Here is an 18,935-nt window from a genome sequence, read left to right as displayed (position 1 = left end):
TCTTCCTTTCTTTTTAATTACAAGATGCACCATCCAATGAATCGGGACTACATTTTGGGTTAATTCCACCACCACCACCCCAAATAATTAATCACTGAACTGTTGCATCCCAGGCGTTCAGTGTCAAAAAAATAATCTATTTTTCCTTACTTTCCTGCTTTCATTCCCCATTGCTCCAATCTGTGAAATCTTAAAAGATAGATAGATAGATTTAATTAACATTTGGCTCACTCTTCTTCCTGGAAAAAAAAAAAACTCCTGTGATATCAATAAGATGGTGACACAGCTATGGCTAATCTTATCTGTGCTGAGCTTTGCTCCGATAAGTTCTGGATTTTAAAACCAACAGAGAGTAGAAAAGCAGAGGAAGGATTGAACAGATGCTGTTTTGTAGCTGCAAACCAGAGCAACACAATGAAGATACCACCGGCCCTCACCCTGAATTCCATTCTTCTGGCTGTGGTTGTCTGTTCTCCAGCTATCCAGAAGGAGAAGGAAGCAGCTGTTCACAAACTCCTCCTGATCTCCTTTGATGGCTTCCGGTGGAATTACGATGAGGATGTAGACACTCCGCACATGGATTATTTGACAAAGGAAGGTGTGAAAGCAAAATATGTTACACCTCCCTTTGTGACTATGACTTCACCTTCGCATTTTACAATTATCACAGGTAAGCCCATCCCCTATTTTTAAGCCCATCCCCTATTTTTCAGTCTTACCTATTGACCAGGGAACATCCCTTAGAAGACAATGATGATGATTTATGTCCCATTTTACATCCCAGAGATCAATGTAGCATTTTTGCTCCAGCAATTCTAGGACGGATGCTGAGCACAGAGCTTCTGACCCGATGAGTTTCCATAGCTGAGGACAGAAGTTGGATCTCCATGGTCCAAGCCAGACATACAAGTCTCTAGTCTACAGGGGCTGTTGGGGATCCAATTTTGTCAACTGCTCTTGTTAGCCCATTGTAGAGAGTAAGGAAGATGACATTAATGGAGATATGTGGGCTCTGTTAACAAAGCAAGGAGGGGTGAAACATGTCTTAACTCCACAACCAACAGATAATATTTGGAAGATGCTCAGACAGACACCTCCCTAATTCACAGGACTATAACCGGGGGGAGGAGGTACAGTACAGTCACACTTGCAAAAGTCTGCTATTCTAGCCAATCTCAATAAAGGTAGTTTTAGCCACCCTATGGAGTTGATTTCTTAGTCAAGTCTACCTAGTGGGGCTGACACCCCCTGAACCCTGACAGTAGCGAGGGATATGGTATCTGTTGCCAAGCTCAGCCTCAGATCTCTCCCAAAGAATAGAGCAGCAATATGGCTAGCAAAACATCAGTACATTTTCACTGCAGCCAGAAAACTTCTATTCCCATCGTTTTATTTTAACTCTAGATTATGCCAAATTAAAATTTTAGCACAGAGATCAGGATTGTTTGTCCTGTCAAAGATAACATCCCTCGGTCAAAATAGGCTGAGGTCCACATTTTGTTAGTGGATGTGGCCAAATCCCCAGTGACCCAGATGTTATTCTTTGTTCTATACGAAACAAAAAGGTTCAATGGCATATTGTATTCTCCTTCCCACCATGGGCACAGTTCTTCAAGTCTATCCTGCTAGGTTGCTATTCACAAGAATGGCCACTATAGAAATCAGAGTATTTCTCTGTTCTCTTCTACATGGAAGATAGCTCTTTGTAGAGTAATTCCTGATGTGAGGTTCCAGCCAACCTCTGACTCAGAAAACAAAACTCTTTCTGAGTCAGAGGGGGAAACAGAAACTTACCAGGCAGAAACCAGGAAAGCGAAATTCAGCAATGACCCAGCAGCATGGGAGAATTCACAGACCCTGAGGAGGATTTGAATCCTCTAATCAACGTGTGCAAAAGACGTGCCAAAAAGCACACAAAGGAGAAGGTAGCCCGATTGGCTGCAGAAGGGAATTGGTGCATAAAAGGCAGACGCGCAAAGAGCAAGCCACCAGAGACAACCAATCCTTCGAGCTCATAGTTCCAGCAGAAGAGTCCCTACCCACGTCAGAAACATCATCTGTAGCCGGAGGGGAATCATCGCCAGTGTTTCCTATCAAAGAGGACTTGGATCCTGCAACTGCTGCCAGAGAGGATCTTCTCCCTGCCAAACCCAGTGACCTCAGCTTCACGTCCAGCTTCGGACCTCTTCGTCACCATTGTGTACACTCCAGTCATGCTTACAGCCTTGCTTCGAGTTTCCAGCCATGTCCAGAGTCTCCAGTCCAGCTTCGTCATGCTTCAAGTCCCAATCTCCAGCTCAGCCCTGTTGCACTTCCAGCTCCCAGCCTTGTTTGAAATCTCCAGTACAGCATCGTTGTGCTTTCTACCTTCAGCCTTGCCTTGGATCTCCAGCCCAGCCTAGCCATGCCCTGGTTGCCCAACAGTGCTCAGGATCTTCACATCTATCTTGTCATGAATCGGGTTTTCAACCTTGTCTAGAACCTGTGGTCCAGCCTGGTCATGTTTCAAGCCCTTCGCGTAGTCCAGAACCTCCAGTCCAGCCTAGTCACATGCCTAGTCTCCAGCCCAGCCCAGAACCTTCAGCCAAGTCCAGCCTTGCTTCGAGTTCTCAGCCTTGTTCTGAGTCTCCAGTCCAGAGTCTCCAATCCAGCCTGAGTTACCGAGCCCAGTCCAGTCCTGCCGCTATAGCCCAGACTTGCCCAGTGGTTCCAGTTCAGTCTCCCCCAGTTCTCCAGTGCCAGCCTAGTTCGAGTGGTGTTTCAGATCGTGGGCGATTGTCTACAGTTCCAGTGGTGCCATGTGCCCTAGCTTCTTTCGGTCTTCCAGCTCCCGTCAGCAAATCCTGCTCCGCTGTTCTACCACAGTCTCCTCCTGCAACCTTGCTCGTCCCCCATTGTTACCCAGGTGGTCTTGATTGGAACCAGCCTACCTCTTGACCATAAGGATTTATTTATTGTAAATAGTTATTTCACGAAGAGTGGTTTTGATAATAAATCTGCCTGTCCGCCTCATAGTCTGAACAGGACACCTGAAAGAGAGGAGAAGACTTTGCAGGAACCTTTTGAAATCTGGCCAAGGACACCATGAAAATGATGAAATGGAGGGCTGATTGATCCTTAAGGACTAGAGGTTGCTGGTCCTTTCCTCTTATCTATGATAAAATGCTATGTACTGAATTTAGAATTGCAGGATATTCTTTGAGGATGTACCTGAAGGAGGACAAAGAGGAAGAAGAGAGGAAATGATGGGCAGTAAAAGGGTAAGGCAGAGAAGAAATCTGAAGGGTTGTTCAGAAAAATCATCACATTTCGTCAGCATCAAGGACTCAGCTAAAAGTCCCCCCTTTTTTTTTAATGATGAAGAACCTTGCTTCTGCTGTGCTGTTCACTTTGCTGTAGTGTTACAATGAACCAGTAATTAAATATGAGTTGATTTCACCAATAGGACTCTTAAATAAATTCTTATTGCAATTATCTCCTTATCATATACTAAGAGATAAGCCTTATTATGTAGCCTGTGATAAAATCTCATCTTTGAGTTCAAAGCCCAGATGACTGAGTGACTTGCAGGGATCTTGCAAAACAGCAAGACCATTATTGCTGGCAAGAGAAGCTTACTCATTAAATCACAGGGGCAGAAGATCTGGATTGCCAGTTGATGAACTATGACTCCCAGCATCCTCTGCCACTGCCCACCCTGGCTAGGACTGCTGGGAGTTGTATCCTGGCTCCTGCTTCAATGGATCTCTAATTCAATTTGGGTTTGTGCAAAACCAGACCTCTTCTGGAGGAAAAGCCACAGAAACAGCAACAGGGAAAATAGAGTATTATTTTGGTAGTTCTTTGGTAATGTTATTTATAATTGTCTTATTATTTTTTTTAATCCATCAATTGTGTCCCTGCAGTTTTCTTGGCAAGGTTTTTCAGAAGGTGTTTGCCACTGCCTTCTTCCTAGGACTGAAAGAGAGGGACTGGCCCAAGGTCACCCAGCTGGACTAGAACTCACAGTCTCCCAGTTTCTAGCCTGGTGCCTTAGCCATGACACCAAGCTGGCTCTCAATTGTCTTATTTAATTTGCACTTATACCTGTCCATTGGAAGAGGTTTAATCAGGGTTGTCAGCCTTCCCACAGTTGATCAATCCAATGATTATTCCCTACCATGAGCTGATACCATCAAAGAAACGGATAGGTTGGCAAGCTCTATTAGGTAGGAAGTGCACCATGCAAATGCTTTTACTAAGCTCTTGTTGAAGAGTTGTCCAGTCTAAGACAAATGTAAAGCAAAATGAAGAATAAAAAAACTCTGAAAAGAGAAAGGAAGATCTTTTACATCATTTCTGACAGAGTATCTAGGCAAAAATGTGAGCAGGTCCTCAGGTACCCAACAAGGTCTTCTCCACAATGGTATCATGTATATCTCTTACATTTCCATTGATTTATCAACAATTCCTTTTTGAAATGTAAAAGTTGTGTCTCCTTCAACATGAGCTTGACTTGACTCTTAGTGACTTTACGGACACATCCGTTTTGTCTTCTAGGTAGCCGTGTGGAAGAGATTTGCCACTGCCTCTTTTCAGGCTGTTTTTTCAACTTCCCAGTCTAGTCTAGTCTAGTCTGCAGCCGAGGGTAGTTAAGCATCTGCAGGGTGTGGTCAAAAAAGTCAAGGTAGCGCCACACCAGTGTGCTCTGCCTGTTTTTTATGTGCAACCCAAAGAAGAAAAGGTAGACAGAACAATGGCACACTTTCTTTTGACTGATAGTGCTAGGAACAATTCATATATCATGTGGGCCCTGGTTTGCTTGACCATGGTTTATTGCTTATAACACAGTTGGGTTCTCATAACAAGCTAAGCCAGAAAATGTGGTTTACAAACTGCAATGGATGGTTCACATCATATGATGTAGAGAGCAAGGAAGATGACATTGACAGATATGCAAGCTTTGTTAACAAAACAACAAGGAGGAAAACATACCTTAAGTCAACAATAGGCAAATAGTGTTTGGAAGCGGTTCAGACAGACACCACTCTAATTCACATGCGTATAAGAAGGGAAGGACGTAAAGTACAATCAGGCTTGCAAAATTCTGTTATTATAGCTGATATCGATCAAAGTAGTTTTAGCCTTCCTGCAGAGTTGATTTCCTGGTCTGGTCTACCTAGTGGGGCTGACATATGCTAAGCCAAAACCACACACACACACCCCACATACACACACACACACACACTATAGATTAGTATAATGTGTGAACCCAGCATGATCATTATAGCCAAGAGACAGTAGAAAATCTGCTCTTTCTATACATTATGTTTACAGGGGAAAAATCATTTTCCATATTCTCCTTGGAGACAAGTTCAGAAAAACTCAGATTTTTTTTTTCTTTAAGGCTGACTAAGTTCAAGACAGCTCTAAAAATCTGCAATGCAATTACATGTTTATATGTGCTCATTATTTACTGGAAATTAATTAAAGCCGACAGGCGATATGCTTATATGCTTACAAGCCATTCAACAGGTTTTAATTAATATTCCTCATTAGAAAGAATTTCCCATAAAGTAAATACATTACTAAGATAATGATTTAATTAGTATTTGAATGTGATTGGTTAGAAAGGGCAATGTTTGCACCTAATTAATTCTAGGATATAATTTAGTGAGGGTTAAAATAAAGCAGAGGTTAGCAACCACTTTTTTCTTGACCGGGTGGGGGGGTGAGAGATCACTGTGGAATTTCAGATAAAGTTGGTCCAACACAAAAAATACTTCACGTCTAACATAGTAACAAAACAGATGGATCCAAATCACTCTAGAAATTGACCAACAAGCTACAGAATGAATGAAAGAATGAAAGAATGAAAGAATGAATATACAGTACATTTGGTAGACAAACTGCTGTAAGGTAGAATAATTTAAATAAGAACAGTTACGTTCAGGCAAGAGAAGCATTGGCACAAAGCTTATGAATTGAAGGGGCATTCCATGATAGAATTGCCTTCTGATTCTTTAGAAGAATGAATGAATGAATGAATGAATGAATGAATGAATATTTTTATTACAGTCACTAAGCAGAATTGCAAACAAAAACACATTATGCTGGTCTACGATCGGAATAAAGATTTGATTGGTCCTGTTGGGCTTCCAGGTCTTTGATACGTTGTTAGATGCATTGAGGGCACGCTAATAACCCATCATTAGGAACGCCTCCCTGGAAAAGCTGAGATGCTGAAGTTTTTGTGAGATTGTCCTGAACCAACCTTATTTCCTCAATAAGGAAAGAACTCAAACCTGTGGGAAAGAACAGTAACTTCAACCACTGTGCTACGATACAGGTCCAGGCACCTGTTTCAATTTAGACAGCCCTGCTTCCTTCCTTAATACTACATTTGGAACTCAAGGGGCTACCTGGAATATGGTGAAAGATGGAAGGTCCCCTGTGCAAGCACCGAGTCATGTTTGACCCTTTGGGGGGATGCAGCTTTCGCGACGTTTCGTGGCAGACTATAGAGCGGGGTGGTTTGCCATTGCCTTCCCCAGTCGTCCCCTTCCCCAGCAAGCCGGGTGCTCCTTTTACCGACCTCGGAAGGGTGGAGGGCTGAGTTGACCTGAGCCAGCTGCCCGAGAACCCAGCTTCTGCTGGGATCGAACTTGGGTCGTGGGGAGAGTTTCGGTTGCAATGCTGCCGCCTACCGCTCTGCGCCACACGAAGCTGTCAATATAGCCCTTATAGTCCTTATAGTCCATCCTGGAATATAGCCCTTAGGAATTTAGATTGGACCCTTTCAAGAGAAGTAAAGGAAGTGTAAGGTCCTAGCTGGCACCGAAAAGTGGTTGTGCCCAAGCCTTAGCTGAATATAGCTCCAATACTGCTGAGATATGCTGCGCTTCTCTGTTCTTTACAAGATAGCTGATTTACACACACATACACACAGTAGGCCGGCTTGCAAGTCATTTGGAAGACCCTGCTACACTGCTTTAAGTAGCCCCCCAAGAAGGCTTAATGCAGAAGACACTTATGTTGCATTGTCCCTGCATTGCCTGCCTTGGCTCCCTTCCCTGATAACCATTACAAGCAACAGATGCTAGAGAATAGTCTCTAGAGGGGGAATTCTCCTTTTGTTCTCAATTGCTTAGAGGAGAGGGGAGATTTTCCCATTCATTGCTGAGTAAACATCTGCTCACTAGGCAGTATCTGCTCAGGTTTTCCTGTCTCCTTTTTTTTTCTGATGACAACAACAGTTGGGTCTAAATGCAGCTGCTTCCTCGTTTCAGCTGAAGAAAGAATTTGCGAAGTCCAAGGATGGAGAGCGAGCTGGAGTTCTGAAGGACAACGTAGAAGTCCATATGGTTCCTCAAGTTTTGAAGATGCTCCCGGACTGTAGGGGGCTTCTCTCTCCCCAAAGGGCAGACTTTCTTCCCACTATTCCATTTCTCTAGACCGAAAAAACTGGGCAGATTACTTCTCCTTTGCCTTCAACTTGAGCCACATTTCTTCAGCCACACTTCAAGCAGATGTCTGTAGGTTCAGTCATGGCAACTGGATTTCCTTCCTTTTGGTAGAAAGGTTTCGCTGCTTGTAGTTTACCTTCATCTAAAAGAAAAAGGACACTCATTTGAGGACAACAATGCTCATATTTTGGACAGAGAAGATAGGTGGTTTGAGAGAGGGGTTAAGGAATCCATTCATGCCGAAGTGGAAAATCCTTCCCTCAATAGAGGCGGAGGCCTCAGACACAACTTGTCCCCCATTTTTCATGCTGCTCTTTCATCAGTCCCCAGGAAGATTAAGACCACCAGGAAGGCCACTCTTAACAATCCCCTTGGGCATGAACAAAGGATCTAGGAGTAAGACATCCCAAAGGCAATCCACACCTCCATGGCACAATTAACAGCCATTCAGGTGTAGGGACAACGCAGCCACCCTGGAGGACACATATGGGGTCCCCTCACCAACTTTTGCCCAGGCTGAAGAAGCTGCTTGGACAAGCAGTGAAACGTATCTACCAAAAACAAAGAAATCCAGTTGCCATGACTCAACCTACAGACAATTCCACCTGGATAACAGAATCTTCATTGACATACTTCAAGCAGATGTAGCTAGAGTGGATCACTCCACAGGACTCCTAGAAAACCTGTCATTTGCCACTTTTCATCTTTCCCCATCTTATTTTCCCAGGCCGCTGGATTGAAGATCATGGAGTCATCCACAATATGATGTTCAACACAGAAACTCAACGGAAGTACGGCTTTAAAAAAACCCAGAACAAGACTGAATGGTGGGACAATGGAGTTCTTCCCCTCTGGATCACAGCTCAAAATCAGGTAGTGGATCCAAAGATCGTAACGGCTTGATTTCTACATCACATAAGCCAATAGCAACATAGATACCTGCCTGGTTTTTTTTCCCCCAAAGAAGGGCAAAGCTGTAATGTAGGATGTGACTCTAATTTACCTACACAGCCTGTACTACTAAAACATAACTGCCTATTCTCCTTACATGCATGCTACGGGATATTTGGATCAACAGCACCTTTTTCATATATTTGACCAATTCATATGATTTGTCAGAAAAAGAGCCTCCTATCCCAGAATTAGGAAGCTGATTTTTTTTTGCTGAATGAGCTCCTTGCCCATCTGGGTCCAAACCTGTCTATACTGGCCCTCTAACTTGCTTACCTGGGTCATGAGAAGTTAGCACATTGTGCAAACAAGAACACCGCCTTAAATGACCCACTCTTGTTCTCAGACCTGCATAAAACAAGCCAGAAGATGGCCTCATGCAATGTGTGAATCAGTCTTAATGCTGTGCCCAGTTCTGCCCTGCAGGTTCTCAGTAATTTTCTTTCCTTCCAAAACAGACTTCAGTTTCTTCTCCTCTATTCTCAGGATGTTTGAGAATTTCTTTTGAATTTCTCTTGGGTAACTGTTGGAGGTGGAGAACAGTACTACTGCTGTTGGTATGATGATCTGTTCTATACCAAATCATTGAGCTGTAAAGGATCTTAGGGGTCATCTAATCCAACTTCCTGCTCATTGCAGGATCCAGTAAAGCATCGCTGATAGATGACAACCAGCCTCTAACAAAGGAGAACTCATCGTTACATAAAGCAGCCTGACTTCTCACACAGTGAGGATGTTCCTCCTGATGTCTAAACTGAACCTCCTTCCTTGTAGTTTTAACCCATTGGTTCTGGTTCACTCTCCTTCTTTGTCACAACACTTCAGATTCTTGAAGACTACTGTCATCTCTTCCTTTAGTCATCTTTTCCGTAGGCTAAACATACCCAGATCCTTTAACCATTCCACACAGGGCTTGGATTCCAGACCTCTCACCATCTTGGAAACCTTCCTCTGAACTTGCTCCACCTTCTCACTGTCCTTTTTGAAGTGGGGTGCCCAGGCCTGGACACAATATTCCACATGTGATCTGACAGAGTAGAGAAGAAGGACATAGGACAATTGCTTCCCATGATACAGACTCCATGTTCCTCTTAATAGATAACAGAGATAACGTTTGACTTTTTAGCAGCTGTATCTCATTGCTGGCTCATAGCTGATGCGTGTAAAAAGGGGCAGGCCTTCAGTCAAAGGGTTGTGACCACCATCTTGACTTTTGTTGACCCTCTCTCTGTGGGCACCCCATCTCTGTGCACTTCCACTGCCATATCTGACACCGTTATGCAGGGGCTTTTCACGGTGCAGCTTAATCACTTACCCCTGAACTGTCTTCGTGGCCTTTTTCACCCACACACCGAAATACTAAAGAGCATCCTACATGTCAGAGCTTAGCATTAAACCAAAGTTTTATGGATATGCCTTTTAGCCATGAGCAGCTGCAGGGGAGAAAATGATGTCACACGTGTCATATACTTGTACAAATGATGCAAAGGTTGTTCTCTATGTCATATTAGTCTCTACCACTTTTACAACAGCAAAATGCAGCCATTGTGGATGCCGTGTCTCTAAAAGTTCCTGCATACTTTTTTGATCCCAAAAGCTAGACCGATCTTTTTCTTTTAAGCTACAGTAGGTTGACCTCCCAACTGTAGAATTAGTCTTCCTATGAATACCAGGCCTGATATTCCCAAGAGAGATATTCATACCTGTTTGTAGCATTGCAAGTAGCATAAGACTGGTGATGCTTCCAAACACAGTGGTGGATTAGAAATGGACTCTAGAATTGATCCTGAACAAATATTCTGTGTTGAAAGTGTCGGGCCACAAAATTTCCCCTGTGGTCATTGTGTGCACTGAGTTAAACTAGAATCATAGGTCACCTTAAGCTATGGCCTGGTTAGATGGTTTGCTAAGCCCAGCACCATGGTTAGTCCAACCCATTGAAGCAGCAACCCACATTCCACAAATCACTAGGGCATGAAGCAATACACCTAGCCAAAACTAAGCTACACAGTGGTTTAATGCAATCTATCCAGTCTTATGGTTTATATTGTGCTATACAGTCCCATGGTGCTGCCCCCCTTATTTGCTGTAGACATTTCTTGCACCTGCTTGGTTAACTAATTGCATTATTTGTTACCTGAACCCTGAGAAGTCACTTAAACATTCCTCTTGCATATTTAAATCTGCCAGATTGTGTATAATTTAGAGCTGAATGGCAGAGTCAGATGTCAGCAAATGTTACTTTAACAATTAAATGGAATAAATGTGATTTTATTTCATTTCGTTTTCCAGTAATGCATTGATCTATCATTTTAGGACTGGGGTGTATTTCTCAGAAGGTGCATTACACTGTTTAGTACAAGGCTAAACAGGCCATCAGACATAGTGGCAGCCTTGAAAAACTCCAGCAAAACAATATAGTTTATTTTTTCCTTCTTCTTTTCTTTTCAATTACTTACACTATTTCGCTTAGCAACGGTGAACGTAGCTCTGATTTCTTCGCCCTCACACAGGGAAAAGGGTGATGCTAATTCAAATGACACATGGAACAAGAATTTTAAAAAGCTCACGCAGCTTAAATCTAGCTTATGTCAAATTGAAAACCATCTTCATAGTGTGAAGCAGAAGCCCAGAGATACAAAACACTTTAATTTGAATAAGCAAAGGATACAGTGCAAAGAATGAGGGTGGGAGAGAGGGGAAAGCATCGGAGAAAATCTACCAGCTGTCTGGCTGCAAAACTTTTCAGGAATAATAAGAATTGTTGTAATAAAAGGAAGGAGCGAGAATTACCAAAAATAATGTGCCCAGTAAAACTGGTAATATTGCAAGTTTATAGCTGCTAGTAAAGTTGATTATGTTAATAAAATAGGGAAGGAGGAACAGTAAATACTCTCTAGTTTCAACATAATTGGGTTGTTACAGAGTTTCATTAAATTGTTTTGTTGGAATTAAGGAAGGGAGGAAATCCCTGGTCAGGTTTTGTACATTCAACATGCTGCTCAGTCTAAGGAGAAGAATGGAACCCAGAAGGTGCTAGATTCAATTCTGGAGACAAAGAGGGTCAAGTTTAGCTTAACTACCACTTCCTGTAGGGCACTATTTGTCCAAACAGTAGTGCTGTGCAGTGTTCTCCCCCCCCCCCCCCCGTTTTCCCTACCCACTCTCATTCCACATCAGGAAAGAGAATTTGTTATGGAATTTCTTTCAATAAAATCTCCATTGCAATGGAATCTAGCAAATCCCAGAAGAAGGAACAGCCCACCTTTTTTTAAAAAATTAAATTTACAGGAAGATATTTGAGATGACATCTAACCACTTCAACCTACGGAATTCTATGAGGCTCCAGGGATATTAATGGTCCTGTACGGTGATATCATTATCCCTACCAGTTGGTGACATATGCTCAAAAAGGCAGTGCTTCAAGAGGCAGTTGACTGGCCACTATTATCCTATGACACCTCTTCAATCTTATAAAAATGCTGCTGGGGACCAAGAAAAGAGAATAGTCATTGCTGCCTTCTGCTCATTTCTGTTGGGAATCTCATCCTATAATTACCCAGGGTTATATCTTACTCGTCCTCCCTCAAACTCATAATTGTATATACTGCAGAAACGACTGACCTATTTTATCCTAACAACAAGCCTGTAAAGTGAGTGAGTGAGTGGCATGGCTGACCACAGAGTTGAGTAGACTTCTTCTGGATCCTACTTCAATATCTGTTTCTATGTTAGCTTTCCCCATGTTGGAGCTGTCCAACTGTCCAATGACAATTCCTCTCATGCTGGCTAGAAATGATGGGTCTTGTAATCTAGGACATTTGGAAAGCACCAGTTGGAGAAGCTGGGTTTATCTCTGCCATGGTTGTAAGTAGAGAACAGGCTACACCTTGGTTCACATAACATGCTAAACCCCAGACTAGGTTGATACATTGCACCAAGCTGTCATGTGGTTTGTTCAGTTTTTGCTTCCCGTGGTTTCTCAGGTATGTAGCTTGTAAACCACAGCTGTGGTTTATGGCCTAGCTTGATAACTCAACCAATTCTTTCTTCAACAGGAAAGTAAATTAGAAGGTGGTACAAATGCATACCAACCTACCTTTCTACCTACACATCCACCCAGGCTCCAGGGCAGGGGCATTACTTTTGGAGTCATTCGTAGCAATGTCCCTATGAATGTTGGTCTGGGATTGGATCCATTGAACACATTGGGACTTATTTCTAAGGAAAAATGTAGGATTGTACCCTACAAAAAGCAATATTTTGAAATATGTGAGATATCACTCTTACTCTGACATTAAGAACTTAAATTCCTCTTTTATTTCTTTGCAAGATTTGTCTGCTTTGTCAACTTAGATTTTATACTGACTTTGACCTTTTCCCAGTATATTAAATGTCAGTAAGAATATTATTACTTTACAGCCTCAGCTTAGCACTTGAGAAATTAAATTCAGCAGAAAAATAATACCAGTAGTAAGGAGAATAATGCCTGACTAATGCTATTTTGAAATTCATATCATTATTATTATTATTATTATTATTATTATTATTATTATTATTATTATATTATTATTATTATTATTTTAAAAACTATATAATTTGGGAGAAAAAGTTATTTCTGGTTAAAGCTTAATGCATTGCAGGTTGAACCCGTGTATTTAGAAGTAAGCAATATCTATTTCAGTGGCACTTATTCCCAGGTAATCATGAAGTAATTTGTAGTCATACTCATAAATTTAATTGTGAGATGTTTTGAGTGTTTTGTTTATTTGTTCTGGACGCCAAGTGTTATGGTGAAGTTTTTCAGTGGAAAGTGGTTTCTCCTGAGTGCAGAAATGACAGAAAAATAGGAGATCAATATTTGTACTGCTAGGTTGGCCACAGCCTGTGTGAGATTTACAATGAGCTCCTACGTCTCCCATGTTACACTTTCGTACCTGCCATTAACTCTTTTTTTCCCCCTTTTCTCTTCTTTTTTTCTTGTTTCTTTTTTTTTTGGTTAGGGGAAAAAAGCTGCCTCTTTTCACTATCCAGGGGGCAATGCCAACTATAGTGGTCAGTCAGTCATGAGAACCTTAGCAGAATCCTTAACTCACCCTGACAGCAATGAGACAGAATGGAGAGAGAACATTGATATTGTCATGAACTGGTTCACTAAAGAAGATTTTGATTTTGTCACACTTTATTATGGGGAACCCGACAATACTGGACATTTCATTGGCCCAGAGACTGATGCCAGGAGAAGAATAATTCAACAAATTGATCGAACCATTGGTTACCTGCTCACTGCAATAGAAAAACATGGTTTGAAAGACACCCTCAATGTCATTATTACGTCTGATCATGGAATGACCACTGTCAAAAAGAAACCACAGGTTGAAGAGATCTTTTTGGCCAATTACATTAATTTCACCGATTTGGTGAAATTTCACATCGTTGATTATGGAGGGTTTGGGATGATACTACCCAAACCAGGGAAAGAAGAGAAAATCTACCAGGCCTTGAAAAATGCCCACCCTCATCTGCATGTCTACAAAAAGGATGAGTTTCCCGAACATTTTCACTATGCCAAGCATGAGCGTGTGTTGCCCATCCTACTTTATGGTGATCCTGGTTATGTGATCAACGGGGTAAGTTTTGTGTGAAATCAGAGGTGCATATGAAATCAGAGTTCTTCATGCAAGAACCTGGGTTTTTTAAAGCAGAGGCGAATTATGCAAAGCTAACAGGTGTAAATTACTTGATCCTCCCCCACTGTAGCATAAAACTAGTACCTCTGTAGTCATTGCTAAAACTGAATGGTGGGAGATTCAGGCCTAAGAAAGGTAAATGCATCTTCAGAGAACACATGGTTAAACTGTCAAATGTATTGATAAGAAGTAAGAGATGCTGGTGGTATCATAGCTCCTGAAGATGTTACTCTTCTTACATCCTGCTTGAGGATATCTTCTTGACATTGGGTTGGCCACCTAGGAAACAACTTACTGGAATAGATGGGATCTGTGGGCTGACCTGGGGGGAGAGGGGTGCTGTGTTCTAATTGGAAGCATTAAGTATCCATAAACCATCCAACTCTCAAGCTTTGCAGACAGAATCAGAGAGGGGTAGAGTGGATCATCATATCTCATGTCCTGTTGGTGCAGGAAATTCAGAATCAGATCAATCCCAACAGATGGCTATTAAGCTTTTCTAAAAGCCAATAGCCGTATCAGCTCTGAGATGCAATCTATTAATGCAGTATCTCCCCACTAATATCTCCCTTGGTCCCCTGTTCCATTTGACTCCTCCTCCTCCTCCTCCTCTTCCTCCTCCTCCTCCTCCTCCAACTGTAAAGCAAAACAGCTTCCAGCCTGCAGCATTATCATTATTTTCAAGAATTTATGAATGTCTCCTGTTAAAATCCCACCATCCCCATAGGCATTCTTAGAAATCAAATATAGTGGGTTCTGAAGGCCAGCATTGTGCTTGGAAGCAAGCCCACCGTCCAGGGAAAAAAGTTAGCTTAGTTGGTATACAGCATCCTTGGACATTTAAGGTAATGGCAGGGAGCAACCCCATCTACCTACCTACCTACCTATTTATTTATTTATTTATTGGTGAATTGATGTTTTGTCACTGGTCTCACTCACACTTTCGAAATTCCGAAAGTGCCCACCAGTCTGAAAAAGGTCACTTCTTCCTGATCTAATATTGACATAATGCTAATACATTAACTCTCAATGCAAGAGAAATCAATGTAAACCCTTTACATTTAAAGCATTCCTTCCTTAGCCTATTAACTGCTATTAGCATTTCACATTCCCCCAAAGTCAGGCCCTGTCACCTTCCACTGATCAATAGACAATAAAGTGTGATTTCACGCAGGAAGGTGGCAATTGTAGAATGGGGTTTTTAATTCCTCAGTTTCACATGGTGACCTTTTCTTCTGATGTGCTTCTCTATTCCTGTTCTATGCCAGTTCTTAGAGATGTAAAAAAAAAAAAACCCCACCAAAAAAGCAGAAATCTGCAAACTGCAGTAGATTACAGTGCTTGCCACTGGCATCTTATAGAAACTACTCCTCTGCATAATTATGGGAAATTGTGGGACCCTTCACCTTACCATATGGGAAAGTTAACATAGCTATAGTACCTAAAAGATGGTCCATAGATTCCGTTCTGCTTGCACCCAGATTACATTTGATCGGCATCTTTCCATCTTGTGGTTCAGAGCCACCTGTTTCAACCAGCCTGACGTTGCTTGTTATCTGCTGCCTTTTTAAAATTTGGGGTTTTAGTGGGGGGGAAAATGGTTTTAATTGTTTCAAATTCCTGGTTTGTTCTTGACTGGCATTTATAAAAGACAGTAGCTTAACAACCAAGGGAAAAAAGGAAGTATAGTTTGACCACCTTCCATTACCATCACCCTTCAGAAGGCGGCTTTTTCCTTCTAGAGCCAAAAGAAGAGAAGTGGGAAGGGTGATAACACTCCGAGTAAAACCATTTCCCCAATTCTGAAGAGCTAGTACCGCAAGGGGGAGATCTGGGCAGAACTACTCATGATGTCGGAGAGCAGATGTGTTGGGTGATGCCATTAGCCCCTCCCCGGCTGCTCTGATATAGTGCGCCACGAGAAGGTCTCAGGATGCGATTGGTTGTCAAGCCCACTTTTCCAACCATCCATGACACAGCTCAAAAGCCCCTCTTCACTCACCACGTTTTCAGGGTTACACCTAATATTACTTTAAGCCAGAGGCTCTTTGTTCTTCACCTTTGCAGCTTGTGAGTGGAGCAACAGTGACATATAGTGGCCACCGAAGTAGCAAGTCCAAAGGGTTGCTGAATTTGGCCAGTGGTGCTGTGAACAGAAATAGTTCACGCAGACCGTCTTCTGCTGATCATCGGTTTGCCCTTACGAAAAGCAGAAGCCTTGGTGTGTGGTGGGCAATGTGATGCCCCCTCGCTTGGCACTTTGTTTTTCATTATTCATTTTAATTAAAGTAAGGTAGTTGACAGGAGGCAAGGTAAAAGGACAGCCTTGCTTCTTCCTATAAGAACATCAAGGCAAGAGACCGCAGGAAGAGCACCACAGGCTGGTGCTTCGCAAAATTCCAAATAAGTAAAACTGGGTGGGTGGATTGGGGGGAGGGAGGGAAATGGAGGAAGGAATGAACAAAGGAAGAAGGAAGGAAAAAGAAGGGAAGAAAGGGAAGGGGAGGGAGAAGGGGAAGGGGAAAGGTGGGAGGGAGGAAGGGAGGAAGGGAAAGGGAAGGGAGGCGAAAGGGAAAGGGACAGGGAAGGGAGGCGAAAGGGAAAGAAGGAAGGAGAAGGGGAAGGGAAGGGGAAGGGGAAGGAAGGAAGGAAGGAGAAGGGGAAGGGGGAGCGAGCACAGCAAGGAGAAGATCTAGGCAGAACCCTTCCCTCTCCCCCTCCCTGGTTTAATTTATTCTTGAATTACAACCATTAGAAAACTTCCAGGTTGAGTGTAGGTCTAAGGTTTCCCAAGGTAGGCCCTAACATGCAAAACTTTCCCTGAGACTTGTACACAGCTGTGAATTAAGCCTTGATCATAACTCAGGAATGGTGGCCATTACAGACAGTGAATGGAGGCTGAGCAAGACTGACTTGAAACTTATTATTTCCTCTTAATTCAAATCCAGCACCTTCTTTTGCTGTGTTTCCTCCTCTGTGATGGACTTCCGGCCTTCCCTTTCATTCAGTCGTTGTACAGGTCCACGTTCACCTTCTCTGCATTCCTTCTCTTCCTGACAACGTAATTCCGATAGTGGGGGAGAAATTATCAATCACCAGCAGCCCTAATTAGTAGCCATCACTACACCTTGTAATTATCAATTCCATAATTAAGTTAGAGGCTGCTTAATTGTAAGCACAGATGGGAAAAGGAAGACAACATATTCCTCCACAAATCTAATTACAGATCTGTGAGATGTGTTATTAAGATGGTTTCTTTCAACATTATTTTTCAGTTCTGGATTATCTACATTAACAAAGGTGACCACGGATTCGACAACAAAGGCATGGATATGAAGACCATCTTTAGAGCTTTTGGTCCCGATTTCAAGAAGGGATATTTAGCAGAACCTTTTGACAGCATCCACATTTATCCTCTGATGTGCAAGCTCCTAGGAGTCCAGCCCGAACTGAACAATGGTTCCCTGGCATTTACTAAAGACATGTTCAGCTTGGCAGCATCAGGCAAATGCCTTGTTCCTATCCTAGGTTTTGGTATGATGAGTCTTCTCTTTCTCCTGATGTCCATCTAGCTCTGACACAGGGTATAATCCACCATCAGATACGCCATGCTTTCTCCTTTGCTTCCTAGAGCAGAAAATGAGTGTTTAATGGAAAAACAGGGGCAAGAAACATGTATCTCCATATTTTTAGAAATCCTTGGAGATCTGAAAGCAGTACAGGTAGTCCTTGCTTAACAACCACAATTGGGACCGGAATTTCAGTTGCTAAGCGAAGTGGTCATTAAGCAAATCTGACCCAATTTTATGACCTTTTTTGTGGTGGTCATTAAGCGAATCACCATGTGTGTTATGCAAACCATGTGGTTGTTAAGCAAATCACATGGTTCCCCATTGATTTTGCTTGCCAGAAGCTAGCCAGGAAGATTGAAAATGGCAATCACTTGACCATGGGATGCTGCAATGGTCAGAAATGCAAACTGGTTGCCAAGCACCCAAATCATGATCACGTGACCGGAGAAACACTGTGACGGTCATAAGTGTGAGGACCGATCATAAGTTGGTTTTTTCACCACCACCATAAGTCCAAACATCACTAAATGAATGGTTGTTAAGCAAGGACTACCTGTAAGTGATAGGCTGCATTAACAGAGCAATGTTTTACTAGCAGCAAGTCCAAAATTCAATTTCCTGGTGAAAGGATCTTAGGAAAGTAGGAATTGCTCAGAGAAAGGCAATAGGGATGGTCAGGGACTAATAAGAGTCCTTCAAGGAAAGACAAAGGGAGTTGGGCAAGTTCAGTCTCATACAAAGATGCACACTTTCCTAGTATCAGAAAAGATGCCATGCAGAAGGCAGTCACAATCTGTTCAATCTTATCCTAGAACACAAAACATGTAACTTACTGCAGGCCTTCCTAGATTGCCCTTCAGGCAGTCACTCACACCCTGGTCATCTTGTGGCTTGACTACTGCAACTTGCTGTACATTGGGCTGCCCTTGAAAACTACCCTGAAGCTTCAACTGGTCCAGAATGCAGCAGCCGAGGCAGGGATGGGCATGTGTAACGGTATGTGGGAAAGATCTTGGGAGAGGGGGGGAAGAGGTGCTACCTAGGGAACAGTCAGATAAGAGACGGCACAGCCCACAGCTGGAGAGTGGGCGGGGCAAGAGGCTGAGGAAGGACCCTCCCTACATTTTAGGGCTGAAAAGGAGACAGTGGGAGAATTTTACTTTCAGACTTGCAAGATTCTGTTAATGTAGCTTTACAAATAGAGTGGAATTAGTTTATCTGGTTGCGTGTCCTGTCTGGTCTACCTGGTAAGGCTGACAGCATGCCTCGATATGCCC

The 18,935-nt window shown here is 42.7% G+C and overlaps 1 protein-coding gene across 1 annotated transcript; it reads left to right on the top strand.

Moving 5' to 3' along the window:
• The first annotated feature begins 349 nt into the window (after positions 1-349).
• LOC134505124 (ectonucleotide pyrophosphatase/phosphodiesterase family member 7-like) lies at positions 350-17,928 on the top strand. Its single transcript, XM_063314662.1, has 4 exons — positions 350-670; positions 8,173-8,318; positions 13,400-14,026; positions 17,362-17,928. The coding sequence occupies exons 1-4, from the start codon at positions 415-417 to the stop codon at positions 17,656-17,658; spliced, it is 1,326 nt and encodes a 441-aa protein (XP_063170732.1). The 5' UTR covers positions 350-414; the 3' UTR covers positions 17,659-17,928.
• The last annotated feature ends 1,007 nt before the right edge of the window (positions 17,929-18,935 follow it).

Source organism: Candoia aspera, chromosome 14 (assembly GCF_035149785.1).
Source record: "Candoia aspera isolate rCanAsp1 chromosome 14, rCanAsp1.hap2, whole genome shotgun sequence".
Lineage (NCBI taxonomy): Eukaryota > Metazoa > Chordata > Lepidosauria > Squamata > Boidae > Candoia > Candoia aspera.
This window is presented reverse-complemented; position numbering and strand designations above follow the sequence as displayed.